General features: G+C 38.0%; 2 protein-coding genes and 1 long non-coding RNA gene across 4 annotated transcripts; 2 read left to right on the forward strand and 1 right to left on the reverse strand.

The window, feature by feature from the left end:
- Nucleotides 1-1,425: 1,425 nt before the first annotated feature.
- Nucleotides 1,426-3,776, forward strand: LOC148645536 (uncharacterized). Its single transcript, XM_088611851.1, is given in 6 exon segments — nt 1,426-1,429; nt 1,980-2,058; nt 2,060-2,123; nt 2,449-2,564; nt 3,123-3,229; nt 3,232-3,776. Coding segments are annotated over 6 exon segments (438 nt in total). The 3' UTR covers nt 3,300-3,776.
- LOC148645537 (nucleobindin-2-like) lies at nt 3,611-18,188 on the reverse strand. The gene is made up of 13 exons (XM_088611979.1): nt 18,032-18,188; nt 16,643-16,783; nt 15,247-15,354; nt 11,923-12,055; nt 10,285-10,388; nt 9,649-9,834; nt 9,160-9,250; nt 8,950-9,008; nt 8,540-8,632; nt 7,743-7,832; nt 7,302-7,472; nt 6,484-6,544; nt 3,611-6,254 (listed from the first exon to the last, which is right to left on the reverse strand). Exons 1-13 carry the CDS (start codon nt 18,044-18,046, stop codon nt 6,166-6,168), a joined length of 1,341 nt encoding a protein of 446 aa, XP_088468105.1. The 5' UTR covers nt 18,047-18,188; the 3' UTR covers nt 3,611-6,165.
- Nucleotides 18,163-22,847, forward strand: LOC148645538 (uncharacterized). Of its 2 annotated transcripts, XR_015928217.1 has the most exons (3): nt 18,163-18,425; nt 22,040-22,090; nt 22,390-22,847. It is a non-coding gene; the product is annotated as an uncharacterized LOC148645538 (long non-coding RNA). The 2 variants fall into 2 exon arrangements; XR_015928218.1 differs by having other exon boundaries at nt 19,458-22,847.
- Nucleotides 22,848-23,851: the final 1,004 nt, after the last annotated feature.

The following is a 23,851-nucleotide window of genomic DNA, read 5'->3' on the forward strand; positions in this document are numbered from 1 at the left end:
ACTGGTTAAGCTGTTTTTCTAATTTTTTCTAAAATCTAATTTTTATTGCCAGTCACTGCCGTGCAGGTTTTTCAAGGTACCAAGTTTTAGGGTAGTATGGTTTTAGGGATTTTACGTATTTTGTTTTCTTTGTATTTGGTAAAATAACACTCATTTGCATTCCATTTACTTTCAAAAGAAAAAAATATTTCAGTGCTGATAAGGCATACGTTTGTTCAGTTAGATCTTGATGATCGGGTTTAGTTATATGTAGTCTCTGATAATCCCAATTAAAAAATGTCATGCTTGTAAGAACATTATATTAACTTTATTAGTATTCTGTTTATGCAAGATCACAGATTGGAAAAGGCTCATAAAAGCTGTCTTTTGTCATTATAAAACTCTAAAGTCAAATGGGCTTGACAGTGGCTCCACAGCTAAAAAAAGTGCTTTGAGCCCTTTTGAGTTCAAGCGCCGGTTGAGTTTGAAGACTCGCATGTTGTGGGTATGATTCTGGACCATTCCTTTTGTCCAGAACTCCTGGACTTTCATGTCTTCTTGCGAAAATCTGACCCATTGAACTTCCTTCACACATGCAGGCCTGCTGTGACATCATAGAACGGACACACAACTCCAATCAGTGCTGAACCGCTTGTGTGCTGATTGGCTGGATGGCTGAAGGAGACTGCATCTCTTACTCCTTGTGTGGGTACAGGGGTTGTTGCCGGGAGCCAAGAGTGTTTCCAGATTGAGTGGCAGTTGTAATTCTATAATATTAGAAATTAAAAAGGGCATCTTTGGTACTGGCATGCCTTTTATTTGTTTTTGTGTACTAAATATTAAAAAAGGGAGGTACTCTTACTTGTCACAATACGACGAGTCCATAGTGAATTATTTGATTATCTCTTTTGGCAGCAGAAATGCTTGAACTGGAAGCAGTGTGTATTTCAAATAATTCTGAAACACTGTACCAGAATGGTAGATTGTGATGGTGATGGTGGGGGATTAAAATGTGCACCATTTCTCCCAGTTTTCAGTGGTGTTGGTGGGGCATCTTCTGCCTCATTCCTGTGGCCCCACTGGTGGGGAAAAATGTTCCACGACTGAGTCTGAAATCTCTTAATAACAGAGTCTTGTTTACTACACAGAAATCCAATTAATTCCTTTGATTGTTACACATGTGATGATTTATGTGCAGTTATTTTTTTAAATTACTGTAAAAAAAAACAAATAATTCCTCTTGCTCTTTGTGCTTTCAGGCTGGAACTGCGGGAGTGAGAATCTATTTATTTACATGCCATATCCTAGTAATCATTGAATTATCTGAGCCTGATTATCTCTGTAATAGCATTGATGTTATTAGCTACATATACATACTCTATAAAAGAAAGAGAGAAAAAATCTTGGATTAGTTCAAGACAGTGCTTCACTTTTGCAATCACTGGGATGCGTGAGTGCTCTTCATTTTTTTTTAGTTCTTAAGTTTTGAACCAATGTCTTTTTGATTACCATAATCTATCCTTGTCCTCTGTTGATTTTGCTTTATGTCACAAAGCTTAGTTTCATGACTTATCAGCATTAATGATTAAAGACTTACAGTATCCAGTTGTCCTGAGTCACGCAGTAGCTATCCCTTCTGAAGAGAATAGGCTTGACAATAGGCAACTGAAGACTGACATTTGTCATGATAGCTGAGTCATCACAGTACAGAACAAAAAAAAAACAGCTGGACAGCAGAGATCTGAAATGTTGACAGAATTAGAGTGTTAAACAGTATTTCTGACTTTATCATGTTTAGCGATTAGTAAATCTTCAGTATCCCAGATGTCTTAGGGAAGACAAACTCGAACTGTTCCAGATACCTGATCACACTTCTTAGACTCTGGAGTAGCAACATTACAGATCAGTATATTACAGATGGCAATAAACCTTCCTGTTCAGAAACCCTTGAAGAACTATTGGAGAATCTCTCAGCCTCTGAAAAGTGTTGTTTTATGTAGGTAACAGAAATGCCACGTGCCTCAGGACGCTTTACTGCCCTCCAGTGAAGACAGGCTCTGTGAAACAGGGACAAATCCAGTGGGGGGCATTCAGACTACAGCACCATCACCCTTGTGTTTCAGCGCGGTGTTGGTGGCTTACAGGTACCTGTCAGATAGGACTTTTTTACCTGTGTGAGCTGTTCACAGGAGGCCTGAGCACTGGTCTCATCCATTCAAATCTTCGTACAGTTTACAACAAAAAGACTCGTGGCAACTGGCTAACCAGTGTGCAAATGGAAAAGGAGAATGCACAGGTGCTGTTGCAGAGGAAGTAATGGCAGTCTGAGGTGATAAGGGCCAATTCCAAATTGGGAGGATTAAACATAAATTGTATGAAGCTTAGAAAAAATGTAGCTACCAAGGAAATTTCCAGTAAAACAAGGTACTAAAGTGTGTCTTGGGCTTCTCTCCTTTTTCTTTTGAACAGGTGATGAACCGATCAGGAGAATTCATCTCAGCGCCTCACATTCCAGACACTGTTCTTGTTCACATTGCAGAGCTGATGCAGCGATGGACTAATGATCTCTTTGTGTCTGCGGTAAGGTGCAATATCTCTGTGTTGACCACTATACAAGATTTGTACTAGTCCTAATCTGAAACGTCCAGCGCAAGAGAGATTCATGCTTTTGTGTGCTCAGTATTGTAGACTGGAAGTCCGTGAAGTTGTTCAAATTCAAATGTTATTGGTTCTACTACGATTTTTTTTTCAAGTTTTATGCGCCAAGTATATCTGACTTTTAATAAACTTCAAATATTCAAAATTGATCATTAATATTAGCTTTAAATTCATTTAAATGCACCTTGTGAGTTTATACTTTACAAAAGAGGTGACTTTGGTGTTAATGTAAGCAATGGCTTACAAAGGCTTAAATATATATCTTAGTATCTGGATAAAATGAAATAAATAAAACAGGATTCTTCCTTCAGGTGCAAGGAAATTCCTCCCAGCTTTCTCTCTTTCAGGGTCAGTGTTAAACCACTTTTTTCCCCATTTACATTGATCTATATCCAGTGCTATCTTTAAAACAGTTTGTATGATTAGGTCTTTGCCATTTAAATTTACCCACATAAAAGTTACATTTAGGTTTTTTTGTTTGTTAGAGGCACAGTATTACTGCCCCCTGCTGATGACATGAACACCAGACAGTCTATAGCCTTCTTCCTCCACCCTAATGACAATGCAGTCATTTCTCCCTGTGATGGATCCAGCCACTACCCCCAGTCAGTGCACTGGAGTATTCTCAGGAGCGTTTTTATGCTTCATATAGAAAGCAGTAGGAGAAAGAGCCGTGACGGACCCTGCCTAGTGGTTTAAGTTTCCATGTTAAAAACACCCCCCTTAGACCTCTTCTGTACTGGATTGTTAAGGACCAAATGTATAAAATGTTGTCAAAACTGTCTGTTGGACACTACTCTATCTTATAAGAAAGCCATCTTGAAACCTCTGCAAATCCATCTGATTTATAGCCTGTTTCTAAAGATTTAAAATGAGAAAATGTTTTTGTCAAATGTTTCAATCTGTAGGTATTTGTACATTTATTATATGGACAAGATTTGTTTGCAAATAGTTAATATGACACAAAAAGCAATAGCTTTGACACAGCTTTATCTTTTCATTTAATAAAACAATGGACCACTTTGTACCAAACACAATAAGCATACATATGGATGGGGAATAAAAGCCGATCTGCAACGTTTCTTTTTAATAACTTCAGGGATACAAACTCTTGAAATTTCTGTACACAGATCATGGAATTAGAAAAAAATGAAGCAAAACGTTTATCTATTCTTTCATTTCTTAGACAATGAACTGTGTTAAAGATCATTGTGAATTATTTTTTCATTTAAAAAGGTACACATTGAAATGATTAACATCTGTTTGATGGCCACTTTTAAAAGAATCCTTTCTCCAGACTGGTTTACCATTCTATAAGAAGAAAACATACAGAAATGCAGAAGGAGAGAATACAGTGTCTGGCCCATTCCAGAGAAATACCCATAACTGCTCATCTCAGTTAATGTTTCATTGGTCCAGTAAACTTTAGGTGAATTGTAGACCACATAGAAAATCCCCTAGGTGTTTTGATACATAAATTGATTAAGACAGTGCCATGTTAAATCATGTATAGTACAAACCTTCCCAAATATAAATTAAGCATACCCAATATAAATATTTGGAAAAAAAATTAAAAAGCCCTGGATTGAAAATTGTTTCCTGGATAATAAACACTTGCTGCATTTTGGTCCTTAACTTGTTTCCCTCTTCAGACTAACATGATGCAGAGGACTTGTTCTCGCCGTCCTGCATGCACATCTTCAAAAACATCCATCCCCTTTCTAAGCTAGAGCCTATCCCACCATGCAACGGGCCAGTCCACCGCAGGGGGCACACACAGACACCATGCTGTCACACCAGGGCCAGTTTTCTGGGAAGCTTATTAAGTTAACAATAGATCTGGGAGGAAACCCATGCAAACGCAGAGAGAACATACAGACTCCACTCAGATAGCACCCCAGATCTGGAACTGAACCCAGGGCTCCAGCACTGTGAAGGAGCTACCCACTGCAGGAGCATGCCGCTCTGAAAACTGAGAGGCAGAAATTAATCTCTCCAAGTTTTCAGCGTTTAAATACAAACGTGCAATAAAACTTCTTAGTAACTTATTATTGACATTTTACATTTTATTCTTATTCATACAGGATGAAATAAAATTAAAAGACTTGTAGGAAGGGTACCCCAACTCAAAAAGAAGCAGCTGAACATTGTGTATTGAATTGCACTCGTATCTTTTCACTGTTTGACCTTAAATGTATTATTGAAGTAGAACCCAAACCAAAATGATTAGTTTTTAAGTAAAACATAAATGTTTTAAATTTATATGAATAAAAAGTTTTGGGGCCATTCAAATATAGACTGAAGAAACAGTGCATTACATTGTTTTATTATTTTCAAATAACTCAAAAGATGGTCATTAACAAATGCATTATGTATATACAAAAAGGAAATCCCACACTAATTAAAATTAAAGCTATTTAAATTAAAAGACTATATAATGGCATATGAACTGTAAATAGTCTTACTGTACACCTAATCATCATATGAACACCACGTGTTTGTATCCACAAAACAGTAATCAAGTGTTTTTGCCACCAAGTTGGTTTCTGAATGACTTATTTTGTAGCACAGAAAGCTCCGTACATTCAGACTTTTTTTCAAGCAAGTATAATTTGAACCCCAAATCACTTAGCACATTATATATCCTGAGACCACATTCTGCTAAATAACGGGACTTGATAAATATGAGTCAAGGAAAATAAGACATGCATTGCAAAGTTACTGATAGAAACAAATGTCTAATAATAGTTTTTAGTTACAAATTATTTTTGTGAGTGGGGAGTGTTTTCATGTTTAGCATTGACCACCATTAATAATATGGTATATGATCATGTCTCCCTTAGTTTAATAAAAAAAACTGTTGGAAAATGTGACAGTCTTAACAAGTTTTTGTTTAATATTAGAATTTATGACCTTTTACCAAAAGGTATAGGTTCAAATTACCTTACCATAAAAAAAAACATATCTTGCACTTTCTGCAGCACAAAATATAGCAAGGAACCAATTTTTATACATCAAGGATTAATCCTGCAATTTTCAGAGTACACAAATTACCTTGGCTTATAAACCACACATATTGCACTTTATGAAGCACAAAATAGATTGTAAGGAACCTTCTTTACTCATCTTACTCATAGGATTAATTGTAAAATATTTATTCAGCCTGGATAAATAATAAAACATACCGTTGTAGGAAAAAAAACAAGATTGAAACCTTTAAGACCAAAGACAGCAATTAAGAATTGGACTGATCCTCATGTTGCAATTGTTAGGTGAACTTGGACATCTTTCTTTGCAAGAGCAACAGATCCGTCTCCAAAGTTGTGGTTTTAAATAATTTACCATCTTTACAGTTCATACCCTGACAATGAAATTAAACGGTAACAGGGGAAACAGAATTATGCAAGGATTTCTTCTCCAAATCATTTGCAGGTCGTCGTGTGTATGTGTACGTCTGTGCTGCTCATGGGCTGCGTGTACACACGGCCACATACATACAGTACGTACTGTACCCAAAAGGCACAACGCTTAGGGGTGAGACTGTATCTCCTCCTTCTGTCCCGGAGGTAGAGGCTCATTATTTCCTGCCGGTGGAGCTGGGGGTGCATTCCCACCTTCTGAACAACAAAGAAGGTTAAACAGTCATTTAGAAGCAAATGTGTGTCTGCAACTGTTTAGAACTGTTCTGAGGTTTTCTAGCATTAAAAGGGTATGAAGTGTTATGTACTCAACAAAAGTACAGTTCAAAAATACTCTATATTGTAAGGCAACATTGTTATAAATGTCTAAATACTTATTTAATGGTTTTCTTATTAAGAAATTTACTAAATGGGAGGTTCTACTCACCATTATCCTCTGGGGGAGCCTGATCTTTTTGACTTTTTAACTTCTCCATGTGTTGTACAGCCTGGGAGAGACAGTAAGAAAAGATTATTGCAGCATTTGAAAGTGATTGCAAGGTGTAATGTTTAATGCTGATACCTTAACCTCATGACAAACCCCTAAGAGGAAAATGCTTTTTAATTTTAGTGGTACTTTTTAACTTTTTTTCTCCTTCTGCAGACTCTGTCTTGATGCATGTCAGAAAGGTAAATGCAATTGTTCCTTTGTACTTTCATCTTCTTCACTGTCACAAGCACCATAGGCACGGTGACCCCATTTTCATTCTTAACAGTAGGCAGGCAGTAATACTGGACTCGTAAAGTTTACACTGATTGTTGACATAAAGCGCAAAACTGTAGCTAATGAGAATCGTTGCCATTGAAAACACAAATCGGGTCAGGTGAGGATGTGGATTCGAGCTGAGGGGGCTTACAGGGGAAAGGCCAAAACTACCCCAGTTCAGGTGAAACCTTTCAATTGTCACATAGGAAGGGCACCCATCTCAATCACCTGGATCTGTCTGCCTCAGCGCCTTTAGGGAGGCTCCTGCACCCGGAAACTTCTCAACACCACAGAAATGTAACCCCAATATTCTAAAATGCTTTGGAATGTGTCTTTTGCACTTCGGTACAAAAACAAAATGCAACACCTTCTCTCACCTTTAATCGGTGTAAACGTGTCTTTTGAAAACCAAACATAACGTGCAATATGCACACATGATTTCACAAACTCCTCTGGGCACCACAATTGCTTCTGGGCTCCCTGCTCTGCAGGCGTCTCACCTGCTGAAGTTCCAGCTTTTGAGCGTTCAGCTGTTCCTGTTGTCTCTCGAGCTCTTCCTTTTGTTTCTGCAGATCAGCTGATTTTTGGTTCAGGTCTTGCTCCTCTTTGGCAAGCTGTTCCTCAAATTCCTTGAGCTCTTCATCTGTGTAAGCAGGATTTTGTTCCAGGGTCTAAAAGAACTGACATCTTAGGCACAGTTGCTGAACAACTATTTGCGTAAATAAAATAAGTCCAATGTATACAGGTATTGGCTCTTTAAGCATTAGTTGAGGTTCAGATGTCCAATAACTTTAAGAAACTTGATTCTGGATTTGTATGCCTGAAACCTACAACTGCTATGTCTTTTAAAAAGGTTTATGTAATTGAGATAAAACTGACTTACGACTATACAATAAATTTACAAATCAATCAGAAATTATAAAAGACAAAATAAGCCTTACCTCCCAGCTTTCTGGCTCCAAGAATTCCTTTTTCTTTGTAGCGACTAAGAACTCATCTAAAGAAACCAGTCTGTCCTTGTTTATGTCAACCTGTTAACAACAGCAACCATACAATTAGAAACCCTTTTTCACTTGTACATTCAGGAAAAGCAACTTAGTTTCTGTAAAGCAGAAACTCAGAAGATTTTGAGTGTTGTTTTAGTACTCATAGCAATGCATAGGTTGAATTTTTTGAATAACAATTTTTCTTATTTTACCTTATCCCCTCCCACTTCATATTCAACAGCTGTTAAAGAAATTGCTAATACACTCAAATTGGTTTTACTGCAAGCCTGAGAATGCCTTGCAGGAGCAGCTGTACTCACCTGAAATCCAGTGTCTGTTGTCACCGCATGGTAGCAGATGCCTGGCAAGGTGCTGTTCCAAAGATTCCCTAGCTAACTTGACCTGCCCAGTCCCACTGACACCTGGCTGGTACCAGGAGTACCTGTCAAATTCATCTAATGATGTAGATCAGACATAGGCCTCCAAAACCAATTTCCTTTACGAGTTAAGTCAATAGAAATCCCTCTGCATACTTCTCTTTCCTTTTGGAATCAAGACTTTTTTATTGTATATCCAACCGATTTGTAATTACCATTTATTATAACGAAGACTTATGGAAACCCATCCACAGTTGGGTAGTGGCCAGACCCAGGCTGCAACTGACATGAGGTGGTGTTTTAAAACTGCCAGAGGACACATAAATGTGATTCCCAAAAAAAGTAACATTTTTTTAAGGTTGTCTTTAGAATCACCTCATTCATGACATGTTCCCTCATTCTGAGTCTCTCCTCTTCCATCTCCACCATGTCATCTTCTTCATTAGTGGGGTCATAGAGCTTCTCTAACTAGGATCGCAGGAAAAACATCCATATTATTTAAGACTACTAGCTCTTCCCACACAGGGAAATAACAGGATTTCTTTATTATTCTATTTCACAATTTATGCAAAAATGTAAACGGAAGCACAAAACATTAGGCTGAATCCAAATAATTATCATTTTTTTAAGCTTTTCTTTAGAAATATACTATATTTTAAACTAAAATGTTACCCACTTTTCATTAACTGAAACAACTTTTCATTTTTCTCAGAGTCAAAAGAAATGACATCGTGCAATTGGTTTCTTCTTCACTTTAATGGAAATGCTATAAACACAAGATGTACCTCTTTTGTAAAAAGGGCTTCCAACTCCTGTTCATCAAAGTAACCGTCTCCATTGGTATCTGTGAAAACATGGTTAAACAGTTTGCTTTAAAAAAAGGAATGCCATTTTATTTTAGAGCCTTAAAGGCTGGTTGATGGCAATCCCTCGTTAAGTTTTAAATTAAAAAGATTTCTTTGGGCACTCTCCGGAAGTCCTCAATATCTGCTTACCATGCAGGTTAAAGAAAGTCTTTGGGTCAAAATCTTCCGGATCCAGGCCATCAGCTTCCTCCCAGACTTCCTTCAGTTGGTCCTGACTACCCTATGCACCAAAGAACAGCATATCACACCAAAGTACATTCACACTGTCCCCATCACAGTGTGCTTATAACATCTTTATGAAAAAGAAAAACCTAGGACATCTAGACTCATATTCCAAATATTTTTTGCAGTATCTTACAACTTCAAAATTCTAGGAAGAAAGAAAAATAAGTAAGCTATGAGCTTTCTGGGCAGGAGAACATTTAAAAAATTTGCCTCAAAAACAAATATACAATAAAATTCACCTACAACAATAATTTGTCTTCATACCTGCAATAGTCTGCCGAAGCAAACATACATTTTACAAGAAATGCTTTGAGAGTGTTTCACCACTTCGCACGCTGTGAGAGTTGTCAGTTAAGTCAGCTTTGCTTGTGGGGGAACGGTGCTGCTCCGTACCGGGTGGTTGATTTTGGGGTGGTCGGCGTGCTTCTTCTTCAGTTCTTCGTAGTGCTCCTCCTCCTTCTGCCGGTTCTCTTCGTCGAGCGTCCTCAGGTGCTCTCTCCGCTCGTGCTCCTTCATCATCTCGTACCTCTTGAACTCCTCGTGACGCTCCTTGTCGTAGTTTTCAAGATCCCTCGTAGCCTGGAGGCAGAGGTTCACTGTGTCACCCGCTTATCGAGGCGATATGGGCCAACGGCCTCGAGGTGTTTTTTTTAAGGTTTTATTTAGTAACTTCTTAAGCATCACCCGTTTAACCATGTTCACTGCACCTCCCACATGAGACAAGTCGGGTAAACCTGGAGTGTTTTGTATGAATACCACACTACTTGTGAAGAAAATAAACTGCACATTTTAGAAAAAAACAGATTAAAAAATTAATATTTTTTATTAAAGTTCAGGGGTATTTTGCTTGAGCGCTCTGAAGCAATAGTCCAGCAGGTTTCATACTATAAATCTCTACAGACTAGGAATTAAGACAAAGAAGTGTTAAACTGGTTTAATAAAGTTCAGTGACACGTTTCTCTTCTATGGCTGAACACAAACGAGATGGAGCCACAGCCCTGGGGACCCCAGGTATGGGCCATTTCTTACCGATTTAATCAGCCTGTCCAAGTCATCAACTTCAAAAGTGTGAGGGTTCATGTGGTTCAGATATTCAAACTGCTTCAGCAGGGCTTGATGGTCAATTGCCATGTCTAGGAGAATTTCAGGCAGAAGGAAGGAGGAAAGGTTAGGAATACACAAAAACAGCATTTTACATTAAGCCACCCAGGAGCACCACTCCAGCTGGTGTTCTTAACAGTGTACTAGATAGCATCGGCAACCCAGATGTTCTCTGACACGCTGTTTAGTTTTAGTAGCAGGAGCTGGGTTTTCTTTGTAGGCACTACATTTCTTTTTTATTAACGTCCTTTAAGAAATGCTCATCTGGTAGATTTATAAATGGGTAATGCAGCTACTAGCTATACAATACTAGAGTAGAATTCACCAGGTAACAGTTAAACAATGTAAATCACCAAATTAGCATTATTGCACAGTCTACACTTTAGTTCCGTTTCTGCTAGGATTGAAGTACAATTGGATTCAAAGGCTCCCTGGTGGCTCAGTTGGCAGAGGTGCTTGTTCCAAGTACAGGTAGGGGTCTACGATCATAAATGTAAAAGGGTTTAAGAACTGGTCCATGAATTGCTAGATAGACGTTTCTACATGGAGTGGTGTATAATCAGGACTTCATTTCTTTACTTATAACTGAAAACTCCTCAAATATTTTACAGGGATGTATTGAAACTAAAAGTACACACTAAAACTTCATATCAGGCCAATATATTATAATTCTGTTCACTGACATTTTCCACTACTGCTAGGAATTTACTGGAATCTGCAAATGACCTCGGATGCCCAGCAACACATGTTGTCTGTCCTACACTGTTGCGTAAACACCAAAAGGGGTTGTAAATTTTGGTACATCTGGTATATTCAGCTGTTCAAACAGACGCAGTTAGATACAGTCAGACAGCTGTGGACGTGCTGTCCTGACTCAAAGAATATTTACGTTTTTGAACTGATATTGCACGTGACTTTCAGGTAGCAAACCTTCAAACACCTCTAAAAGTCACATCAAGCCCTTTTTCCTTTTAAAGCTAGGAACTTGATATTTTTCTATAATCACAACCTTTGTTATAGCTTATTTATTTCAATGAAACAAAAACTGTAAAAAAAAAGTGAGGTTACAGGTAAATAGGAGAGATGTATTCCTCTCCTACTGCCCTAAAAGAAGACAAAATACATCCAAATACGATGTATGAAATAATGAAAAAAAAACAACACATAGAATGCACTACATACAGCAAAAATATGCTGCATGATAATTCACCTTGACAGTAAGTCAGGATTTTATATTTTGGCAGCAGTTGATGTTTGTACTATAGTTTTCGCCAATATAGTGAATACTATCTACTTGCCAGTTTAAATGTAAAACACATGTAATATAGTATAATATTAGATAATAACCCACTTACAAGTTACAAGGGTTTAGACTCAATACAATCAGAAATAAAAGGCCCAGGTTGTATCCAAGTCTGAGCAATTGCAGTAAAGTTTTTCAAAAGAGACATGGTCTTTCATTTATATTTCTTTAGTAAAATGTTTTTTACCCTCAGCTTTTTGTCTGAGGTGTTGCTGAGTATGACTGGCATTGTGCCATAGTAAGGTTTAGTTTCTGGAGAATACCTTTTCCCCCTTCAATATCTTGCTTGGCTTTGATCAGGGTCCGCAACCTGCTCACTTCCTGCCTCTTCAACTCATCCAGCTTTGTTCTCACATTGTGACTGACGAAATCCAGCTCTTTGGCTAGTTTTCCTTTCTGGAAAATCAGAAGCACGTTAGAGGGATAGGAGAGTCTTGTTTAACAGACTAAGGAGTTTTAAAGCGCCATTTCCACCCCATCCCTGTGGAAAGAGAACAAGTAAATAATAGTTACGTGATCCCTACAAAACACATTACAAGATACACAGCTGGAAATGTCCTGTACAAGTTACAAGAACCGTTTTGCTTTTTTTTAATTCTATCTGTAAATTGTAAACCACAAATTCTATTAGCAAGTTGCTTGTGAAAACAGAAATGAAAAGCACATTCAGACAAGTAAAAATGGATGAAAGGGTGTTAGACTTTAACGATAATATTCTCTTAGGAAATAACAGCAAAACTCCATAACGTTTAGTTTAAGCATGATACCTTTTGCTTACTGTTAACCATGTTTTTAAGTACAGTACGTTTATCTTACACCAGGGCAGTGTTTGGTTGGCTCAGCTCAACAAAACAGCCAGTGTGAATAGCACTGTACTACAAAGGCTTGGGTATGCTTGGAAGAAAAAGGAATTACTCTTGTCTTCCAACTCTGATCTGTCCAAATGTAGTGTTAATGCAATGGAACAGCTGTACAAAGAACTTTATTGAATTAATACTTTTTTCCTGGGAAGGAGTGTGTTTGTTACACCTGCCATTGCAAGGATGAAAGCAATTTGAAATTGGCCCTTGTGTTATATGAACAGAAGTCGTATAGTAGCCGATTATTGAAAGCAGTATTGTTACTTGACAGTTAATGACTTGTACCGCAATGAGTGGAAACCTCTGTACTCTTGCTATCAAGAAGGAAGTGACAATGCACAAAGTCTCCCAAGTTAACAGGCCGTGTTCCTAAATCAAACCAAAGTTCTTCCGACAAATACTATCCATGTGGAAACCTTTAATACACATGTGTAAGGAAGGGTCTATTGATATATGGATATCTGGGCCCCTTGCTCTTCAGCATTTACATGTTCCCACTTGGTCAGCTTTTAAGATCACATGGCCTCAGCTTTCATTTTTACGCTGACGATACTCAAATATACATCCATACCAAACCCGACACTGATGTGGCTGTCTCTATTCTATCTAATTGCATCTCTGACATAAAAATTTGGATGACTCAAAATTTCCTTCATCTTAACTGTGACAAGACTGAAGTCATGCTTATTGGTACCCCCCATCAACTTCGTAAAGCCAGTCCTGTAACCCTGTCTGTAGATGGCTCTGTACTTGAGCTTCAATCAAAATTGAAAAACCTTGGGGTTATATTCGATTCTGGCTTAACATTCAACCCACATGTACAGCATACTGTCAAAACATCTTTTTTTCACCTTAGAAATATCGCAAGACTACGCCCTATGCTATCATTAACTGTGGCTGAAAAGCTGATTAACATATTTGTATTCTCTCGAATTGACTACTGCAATGCTCTACTCCCTGGGGTATCTAAATCTACTCTGAACAAGCTGCAGTATGTCCAAAATTCAGCAGCCAGAATCCTGACCAGGTCTAGTGCAAGTGTTCACATTACTCCTATCCTGGAGTCCTTGCACTGGCTTCCGGTCAAATTCCGCATAGACTTCCTCATCCTCATCCTCAATCCTCATGCTCACCTATAAGGCTTTACATGGCTTGGCACCTCAATACCTGTTTGAACTTTTATCGCCCTACTCCCCACCTCGCAACCTCCGCTCTTCAAATTCTGCCCTCCTTACTGTCCCCCAAGCCCGTCTACATTGTATGGGCGACAGGGCCATCTCCTGCTATGCCCCCAAGCTCTGGAACTCTTTGCCCAAGGATATTAGAGAGTCACCTTCTCTAAACTCCTTAAAATCCAGACTCAAAACCTTCTTCTTCAGAAAAGCCTTTACCTAAGTGGTTCCATTCTTCACCCCTCTGCTCTTCTTAATACCATCTTCCACGGTCTCCTCTATTGTTATTGTTGTATTGTTGTAATTATAATTGTGTCCTATCTTGTGAAATCTTCTTATTTATTGTTGTAGTCTTCTTATTTATTGTTATTGTCATCCTATAAAGCGCTTTGAGAAGCCACCTTTAAAGGCACTATATAAAATAAAGTTTTTATTATTATTATTATTATTATTATTATTATTATTATTATTATTATGTGAAATGCCTTTAGAAAATAGATGTGGTTGCTAGGGAGTAGAATGCACCATTAAATTGCAGAAAATAGAAATGTAAAACAAAGTGACTTCTACTGAAAATGTAATTACAGTTTTACGTGGGTACTACGAAAATCGATCATTTTAAAACACTGTTCTTTTCCAGAATATTTTCTTTTGTTCCTTAATTGCCTTTGCTTTTCAAAGTTTCTGAATCGTTTACTTGGTGTAGGTCATTCCAATAAAAAAAAAACGTTTAAGTACAAGTACTATTGTCATGTCGTGTCATTTACCAAACCACTTTATACCATGCGGTGTCGCGGGAAGCTGGAGCCTACCCGGCAAGCAACAAGCGCAAGGCAGGGTACGCCCTGGACGGGGCACAAGTTAAATCCAGCCCTATCATTTAGCTTCGCAGGTGTTTACATTATTTACGTGCCAACAACAATTTTTTTTCCAGAAAGATTTTTGAAAGAGCTTTTTAAAATGCAGTGCTCCCATGCTGCATTCTTTTCAATCACCACATAGTCCATCTTTTGTTCTGCTATGATCCAATTTGTTCGCTTGGCTTGGCTTCACTTGGTTCATGCTGCAGCAAGCCTTTCTCCTTGATAAGGCAAGTATGGTCGACAACCACTTGACTGCACTGTGGTCACATTTCTTTCTAAACAAATGAAGTAGGACTCTTGTCCAGAATGTCTAGGAACATTTTTTAATCATTTAATCTTTGTGTACAACATGCCTTTTTTGTGCCTTTTGTTTTTCAGTTATACTTGTTATACTTTTACTAAACAATCTAATGTAACAACATTAAATTTGAGGTTAATTACAGAAAAGGGAACACGAATACCACAGAAACCAACACTTGCAGAACATAAATATACTAAAACTTAAGATATTCTAAAACTGGCAGCACAAGACAGAAAATGAAACAGGCAGAACAAGAATGTTCTCCTTATGGTAGTTAAAGCACAGTAAATGACAATTCAGCACTAATTTTTTTAAAACAATCTTTAACTTTGAAGAAAAAAATGCATTAATGCCCAACACCAAGAAATAGTGAATGAAACCAGTGCTGTACCTTGATGTCCTCCATGTCTGTGTTGTGCAGCTTCTCTCTGAAATGTTGGTCTTTTTCTAGAAAATCAATGACTTCCCTGAGGTAACGGTCATAGTGCAGTCCAGTGTCCTAACACAGAAAGCCAAAATGTTCATGCAGGGTGAAGCAGATGAACTTGCTAATTTACTGAATTATCGACTGAGTCATCTGTTGATGCATCCTTAAATAAAGAGCACTAAAGAATCCTGGGGAATAAACTTAAAAAAAACAATAGCAGTACACCTGCTACAAACAATATCATTCAAACTCTGCATATTTCTGACTCAGTCAGAAATGCATATTGTATATCTGAGTAAAGCCGAAATGAAATGAAAAACTGATTTTGTGAAAGTATATTTTTTTCCCTGCCATTATTTGACCTTTCTACATAAGACCCAAATGATTTGTTTCTATTATTTGCAAAGCAGGGCAATACCCATGAAATCGGCACTGAAAAAACTAAAACGAAATATCTCCACTTTTGCTGCCAGCCTGTAAAAGGCATATGGGTGACACAGATACAATATTTTGTGTTGATATAAGAATGTGCATTATGACAATTTATCATTTTGCTCAAGGCTTATCCTATTTGTACATTTAACATTACAAGTTAAACTTGCAACAGTGAATGTGGCACAAGAAGACGGCCAGAAAGTATGGAACTGTTTTTGCTTTGAGGCAATACGCCTCAAAATATTCATCAGCAATTAACATAATTATAAGTGTAATAAGCATAATTATTAGCTTAATAAGCTACAGTTCACTTTTAGCATTCCACCAAGCCTGGAGAGGCACTGACATTGGCTTAAGCTGAGTTGGTGAGAAACGAGAGGACAATTATTCACAGGAGTTAAACCTTTCCAAGAGAAAAACTGGTATTGTGTGAAGTCAGCATAACGAAGGAAAATAGATTTACTATTTCAGCATTCTAGCAACCACTTATTTATTTTAATACAGGTTTGAAAGGACACATGATTATTAATCAAAATATTTTGTGAGCCAACAGATGAGACAAGGATGAAAAGCACACTACTTTAAAATCGGAACAATTATTAAAATAAAATTCAAGATTTCTAAGGTCTCAACACAAGAAAGAATGGGAGATGCCCAAAGTAAGGGGAGAGATTTAGTAATCAGAAGGAGATTTAAAAATATATAAGAAACCGTAAAAGTAAAACAATACTATTGAGATTTTAAAAATGTTGAACTTCTGTCACAACCATATAACAGTAATATTCACCCACAGTGTTAATGTCATAAAGAAATGGGTGTATATTGTATCACCCAAACCAAAGTATTAACTATCTTCTTTCTTACTCTGGGGTAACTTCAATGCAATACGTTGTTTTTTTCTGCTTTTACATCCTGCCACACTTACCACATTTTGTGTCTTTTCTTCTGGTTTCTCTGGTGGAGGGCTTACTTTTGTCTTGTCTATACTTATAGGCACGGCTTCAGCACAAATGAGCAGACAAGCGAGCACTAAACAGCAGTGGCTCAAGCCCACACTCCAACACATCTGGAATAAGAAGGAGACAAACTGGCTGGTGGAGCTCATTTGGATAACTCAGCATGAGTTACAAAACATATTATTGTATTAGCTAATGGGATAAGAGCCAAAGAAGCATTATAACTATACGTTTTCCTTTTATTTTACCAATAGTGAAAATCCTATCAGTATTTTCCATGATTACTAAAGACGAATTCCTAATGCAAGAAATTGTATAGGGCTAATAAAGTGATCTTAGTATTGGTCACAGTTTAGGACCGTCATACCATACCATATGGTAAAAATCACTTTTTACCATATGGTATCCTAAAATGGTTATTATGTACAGCTATTTGAATTTCTGACTCACTCAGTTCTTAAATTAAAATAGGTGGTGGTTAAATATCAGACTTTTTGTACAAACTGCTTTATAAAGTAATATCCAATCAAATATGTTAATTATTTGTTTGACTAACGTCCCGGAGGGGGGAAAAAAAGCATAGATTTGGCATTTGAAACAGAGGTGTAACCCAGTTTAACCAAGTGATGACAAACTGATAATTTAAGAACAAAACACTCCTGTTCAGCTCCATGAGATGTTGATGATTTCTAATAATATAAACACCTTCCTATATCCAAAAGCTATGCTATAATTGTGCATTAAATAAAATATTATAGAAGGGTGGAAGGTTTCAAAACTACACATCCTATATCACCATAATTATAGTTTTCTTCAAGGACTGTTGAAATAGTCAAGTGCGTCTCATACTCGTTTTTGTTTGCTTGTATTCACACCTTACGGTTTTGCAAAACAACTAAGCCCGTTGGAAGAGTTTTGTCGGATTCAGTTTTACTCCTGCTGCACACTGACTTTAAAACCAAAAAAAAAAAGGCAAACCAATGAGTGACTTAATGAGTGACGCCGGCCTCCGTGTTTCAGATCGGCGTTTGTTTTCCCCTCTCCGCTCTCCGGCTAAGCGTGGATAAACTGTCACATTTCCGAGGGATTCACCGTCGCCGTCCGTTTACTGTTTCGACTAGCTTCTAAATGCAGATGATGTTTCATACATAAATAATCGGAATCTGACTTTACACTATCTAAAAACTTGAAGACATATTCACATCTCGCTGTATTTACAACATCTGAGCACGCTAGACCCGGGATTTCTTTTCAACCCGACATCCAAAGGAGAGGGCTAGTTCACCCCCCAAAAAGTTGTACTATCCTAAAACGCAAAGAGCGCTATATCCGTAACGTATCGAAGTTCTTTCTCTTACTCTGTTAGCTGTCATCGCCTTTTTTTGAAAAAAACAATCTTTCGTCGCTTCTTTGCAGGATCCTTCATTCACCTAGGTCTCCGCCGCAGCTCCAGTTATAGTTTTACTGTAACACAAACCAGAGCCTTTAACCCCGCCCCTTCCTACCCATGGCCCAGCCCAAACTCGCAAATACCATGGCAACCCTCCGCCTCTCTCCGCGGCCATTGGACAGAATCGTCCTCCTCGATTTATTTAAGGCTTCGTCTAGGCCGGGTATTGGGCCTAGTAGGCGTCTGTCAGTTTGGTGTTTGGTTGACTTCCCTGTCAAGTTGCGTTGCACCGAGACGTACGTGGCGTTCCATTAAGCCTGCTTGGGAAGGTGATGTCAGTGTGGGTTTTTTAAGTGGTAAAGGTTAGTATCTTATCTGTCGCAACATCCCCGATGAAGAAGATTGTCTTGTTCAACCAATGTGTGCCGTCGGACTAAAGCTTTTGCTCGGCCACGCTACGTTATGTGTAGCTTAGCTGCGCAAAGATGTTGCAAGTGCTGTTGAGTTGCGTTGCAAAGCGCACAGTCGTACACCAGTTAACTGGTGGAAGATGTCGAGCTGAGGTTTACCTTTGTGGATTGTTAAAAAATGCGTAGATGCCAAAAAGTGCACCCTTTGTGGACTACCACCAAGATCTTGGTGGGAAATCTCTCTCCGTGTGTGTGTGGCTTCAACTTAAAGATAACACTTATGTTCTTGGTTTCTACATATTTCCCCCTGTTGTTCATATTGCATACTAAGGACTTAATGATGAGGGCACAAATCCCGCTTTAGTGCCATTTCACTGTTTTTGCATGGCCTTTTAACGTGTTGCGAAAGACGTAGAGCAATGTTGTTTGCAGTAATTTCACTTAACTTTTCTTAAGTTAAATACTACAACGACCAAAGACTATTTTACATTAAAATGTGGCTGTGTGTACTGAAAGGAAACGCCCATGGATCTTAATCGTATAGATTGTTTATTCTCCTGTATTCCATTTGTGTTGCGTTATGCTTAGATGTACACCAAGATCTTTAGAAACCAGTGGAAACTGGTTTAGGGTTAGTCACAATAAACACGCTTAACTTTCTCGAGCCTGGGGCTATTAGTTTTTTCTATATTTTCTTCCTGGATTCAGGCACTTCAAGGGGTGCCTGGAGTTAAAATCATATTAAAGCAAATACAGTGTATATTTCTTCCTTTCATTTATACATCTTAAAAATGCTTTTTAAAAATTTGAAATACATAAGGTAATATTCCTGTGTCATCCTTTTTGTGTGAACTCTTGAGTTCCTCTGATTTAAGTCTTTTTTTTAACGAAGACTAAAAGCCTTACATGACCTGTTTTTGTATTATAATACACACCACATGTGGTGAGTGTAATGTGCATTTTTGCTGCCTTCCCATCATCCAGGTGGGAGCTACACATTGGTGGAAGGGACTCCTCATACCTGTATCTGTAAAGCACTTTGAGTGGAGTGTCCAGAAAAGAGCTGCAGTATATAAGTGTAAGGAATTATCTGCATAAATTAGTTTCACTTTGCACACTGGGGCCAAATAGTTAAATGCATCCCATACAATAATATTATTTAGATGTGGCAAGTATTTGCTTCAAGGTTGTATGAACCATACATTGCTATGACATTAACTTGGTACATGGGAAAAATGACCGTATCCATAAACCATAATTTGTTTTGATACTGGTGGCTGCTACCTCAAGGAGCAGCTCATAAGACCTGGATTGTCCATTTTATAATACAATATAAAATAAGCGATGCTCAAATTGGTAAATGCTCTTCTTTTGTAAAATGTTTTCCTAATTTAAAGAGAACCGTTTATGCTAACTCAGTTTCCCTTTTCACCCTGTGCCACATTCTTGTGCAAACGCCAAAGAATAGATTTAAGATTAATAATCTTCGCAAAAAATCATAACCGCTGTAGCATCTTGCATGCAAAGTATTTGGATGTACTGTAGGTCACATTCCCTGCTTCAGGCTCATGAAGAGTAGAATTAATGAATTTGAGCCAAAGCTCAAATAGTTTGCTCAGATGATGGTGTAGTGTGCACTGTATAGTTCAAATGCATTAAAAATTAACATCAAATTTAAGTTTGAAGTTGTTTGCTTGGCCTCCAACAAACAGTGAAACCTCTGCTTTGGTTGCTTATTTTTAAAAATGACAGTGAGAGCCTTATGGAGAGAGCTGTCACTCTTGTTCTTACAATAATAAATCTCTGTTCACCCAGCAACCTTTATTCAACTCGCTGAAATTCTGCCATGCCCTGTGGCACCTTTCTTATTTCTGATTCTTCTAAAGTTTTCTTCATAGAAAAAGTACCTTTTAGAGGTCATCTCGGTTTTCTTACATTGCAGAGTAAAAGTTTTGTGTACTTGAATTGATGCTGAAAGTAAGCTAAAACATGATCATTTAACGGCAGTGATAAGGCATTGCAGCAGTGGCTTCATACTGTACAGGACCCACACAGACATCCCAACAGTGGCCTGAAGGTAGTGTGATATGTGTTTTGGTGTAGAATCTATAGAGAATTATTAGGGCTGGGTGTCAAAGGAATTTCACATGTGCCTTCTGCTCACATACAAAGAGGCCCACATTCAAGAGTCCTTGCGCCAAAGAGGAAATCGAAGTTTAAAACAAAAATCTGATGCAAACTATGTCATACATAACAGTTCAGAGTGTTTTATGTTTGTTCATTCATTTTCTAACCATTTCATTCAACTTAGAGTGGCAGGGGAGCAGGAGCCTCTCCTGGCAAACAGTAGGCACAAGGCAGGGTACACCTTGGATGGGACGTCATACCATCGCAGGGCACATACACCCACTCTCGCACTTAGGGCCAGTTTTCCCAGAAGCCAATTAACCTACAGTATTAGTATGTGTTTGGACTCTGGGAGGAAACCCACGAGAACACGGAGAGAACATACAAACCACACAGAAGGCTCCCTGGGTCCCCCAGCAGTGTTAACCACTGCACCACAGTGCCGCCTGTGTGTTATGTCACTGTATAATTAAATGCCTACATAATGCCATGATGCCAATCTCAAAAGCTAAGTTCTTTCTGTGTAGCCTTACTGCAGCATTCATGGGCACAGAGCATCTGTTTAGAAAGTTTAGGTCCGGCAATAACAATGAGTACAGTTTTGACCTTGAAAATCAGAAATATGTTTTAACTGCTTAGGCTTCTTCAGGTATGTATAAAACATGAAGAAAGCCTAGCATTTTAAATGTTATGGAAACTACTGTCCATAGGTGCTTCCCTAAGCAATAGGACAGCCCTTGAGCAGATCTGCCTTGAAGTATGAGGAGTCTGAAAACGTGTGCGATCAACATATTTCAGTGGTTTGCCTTTAGTTTTCTTGACGTTTACTGTAACTAATCTTAGCCTTAGAAGTCTTCAATTTGAATTTATTCAGAATTCAAGTTCTGAATAAAATATTAAGGAAACAATGTTTTTTTTTAGTTTCACAAAATGGGACACCATAGGATGGATGTGAAAACTTTTGCATAGCAGTGTAGCTGCCTTTAATTAGGAGGTAAATGTACTGTATTGTATTGCATTGTTTCCAAGCCAAAGCTAGTGCTTCTACATAGATGCTTTAGTGTGCCCAAGGGTGTGGCAATAGGCATGAGCCATCAGCACACATCAGTGCAAATGCTTCTTCTCATGCTAGAAAAAGGTATACTTTGCACTTCAGGAAGATGCACAATGAGAAGACCGATTTTTTATTTAGTCATGATGGCATCCTGGAGATGTTTCGGAGCATACAATTATCATGCAGTGACATAATATAATCTGAACAGCAGTTTGATATAATTTGATTTTGATTCATGCTGGTTTTTCTCCATGATCTGCAGACTTAAGTCTTGGTGTGATTACGCAGTCAACATCTCAACAGTCGTCAATTTAAAAGAAAATGTGAAGTGATCAGGCTCAACTTGTTTTCTAAGCAGTTTAGTAAACTTACGTTCTGTTGACAGGTGCTCAGGCACAACAGGGGATCAATGTACTAACCAATACAGAACATCCAGGTAAGGATTGATCCTGATGTCTTCATCTTTGTAAAGATCTGCTATGGATTGTGATGATAGCAGTGAGGTGCATTTTAGTACTTCATTGATTATAGTTCAACACAGTGGTTTTACTTTTCACAGCAAAGTGAGATGACAGAGTACAGGAAAATCACATTAACAGACCAAAATAAATGTCACTCTGCTTTCTTTAAAACCTCATTTGTGTCACTGGAAATTTGTTAATAAACATTTTCTTCTTGAGCACTATTTATGACTTGTTCACTTTCATTCCACATTGAATTCTGTTCTCATTCTAGGAGCCTGCTTTTAAGGAAACTGAGGACTGCATCTGCAAGATTCACATTTTTTCCATAGTGGATGAGCTGTAAATCCAGATAGTTTCTGGAAGCTGTGGGAAGGAAAAAACAACAACATATAAATATTCACTGTTTTCACATTCCAGACCAATCAGACCATTCTTCATAATCTTCACTCTATTTTCTATTTCCATTATGCTTTAAAGTGAGCATTGCTGCCATCAGGCCATAAAACATTTGAATTTCACACCATTGCTAAACTTGTGTGCCCTAGGCACATTATCGCAAACTAAATCTGAGATGTTTGATATCGAAACAAATCCTCAGTTCTTTGGAATATGCTTGGAAAATGATCAGACTTGTTTTTCGAAGGAATACCAAGAATGTTTTTTTCTGTCAATTATCTGTTGTAATAATACAGAACACGGTATCAATAGATACAGCTATATTCAATGAGATTAGATGAAATGTGTCAGTCCCTGTTATAGGTCCCCTTGGCAATGGAAGATGTTTCAAGATGTGATTTGTTAGCAGAAGGGAAGCAGATGTCTTAGTTACTATGTATACTAAAGTGTCTTGAAGGCAAATACATAGTTAATTGGGTGCTAATCATTATTCGATATCCAGTGGAAAATGTCTTGACTAAATAAAGGTAGCATCAATTAGCTTTTTATTGTATCTGCTTAAAAATATGGTGATCTTGATCAAAGATATTCTAAGAGAAATGTGCTATTCTTTACAAAACTGAACAATAGATCTATCTTATAAAAAGCCTGATGCTAACTGAATGAAAAAGGAAGATCTTCAAGGCCTCATTTTAAGGTGAATGAGTAGTATATATAACTATTGGATTAACACACACTATACATTTCAAAATAAATCTTGGGAGAGCTGAGAAGAAACAGTACAAAGGTATTGTTCATCTTAGATTCATTACAGCTGTGAGGTGTCACGAGTCAACGAGAGAGTCCAGGCTTATTTTATTTGAGCTTCATATACAGTATTTAAAAGATGTAGTTGCACTATCTACGTGAAACAAACATTTTTTGTCCTGTTTTACAATACCTGGAATTAACTCAATTAACCTCAGGCACAATCTTTGAAATCTGACCAACTCTGTAAGCATTTATCCCACTATTTCTGATATCTCGGTAATTATGGCCAGAATGGCTTCAAGATAAGACCTCAGTGACTTTGAAACAGCAGTAGTTATTGGGGTGCATTTGGCAGGAGCTCTAGTGGCCAGGCCAGCTTGCTGATCTTTCACGAGCAGCAGTGTCTAAGGTGATGTCAGATGGAGCTCAGAGGGAAAGACGTCACCAGCAGAAGGCAGAAGTGGGCAAAAGTGCATGATACAGAATTACAATCCCATGCATTCATTCAAAGTGCAAGGCAAAACAGACAAGCAGCTGCAGGTCAGTTGATTACAAACCTCACCCAGTAGCGAGAGCAGCCAGTCTCA

The sequence above is a fragment of the Lepisosteus platostomus genome, chromosome 18 (assembly GCF_059453375.1).
Source record: "Lepisosteus platostomus isolate fLepPlt1 chromosome 18, fLepPlt1.hap1, whole genome shotgun sequence".
Classification (NCBI taxonomy): Eukaryota; Metazoa; Chordata; class Actinopteri; order Semionotiformes; family Lepisosteidae; genus Lepisosteus; species Lepisosteus platostomus.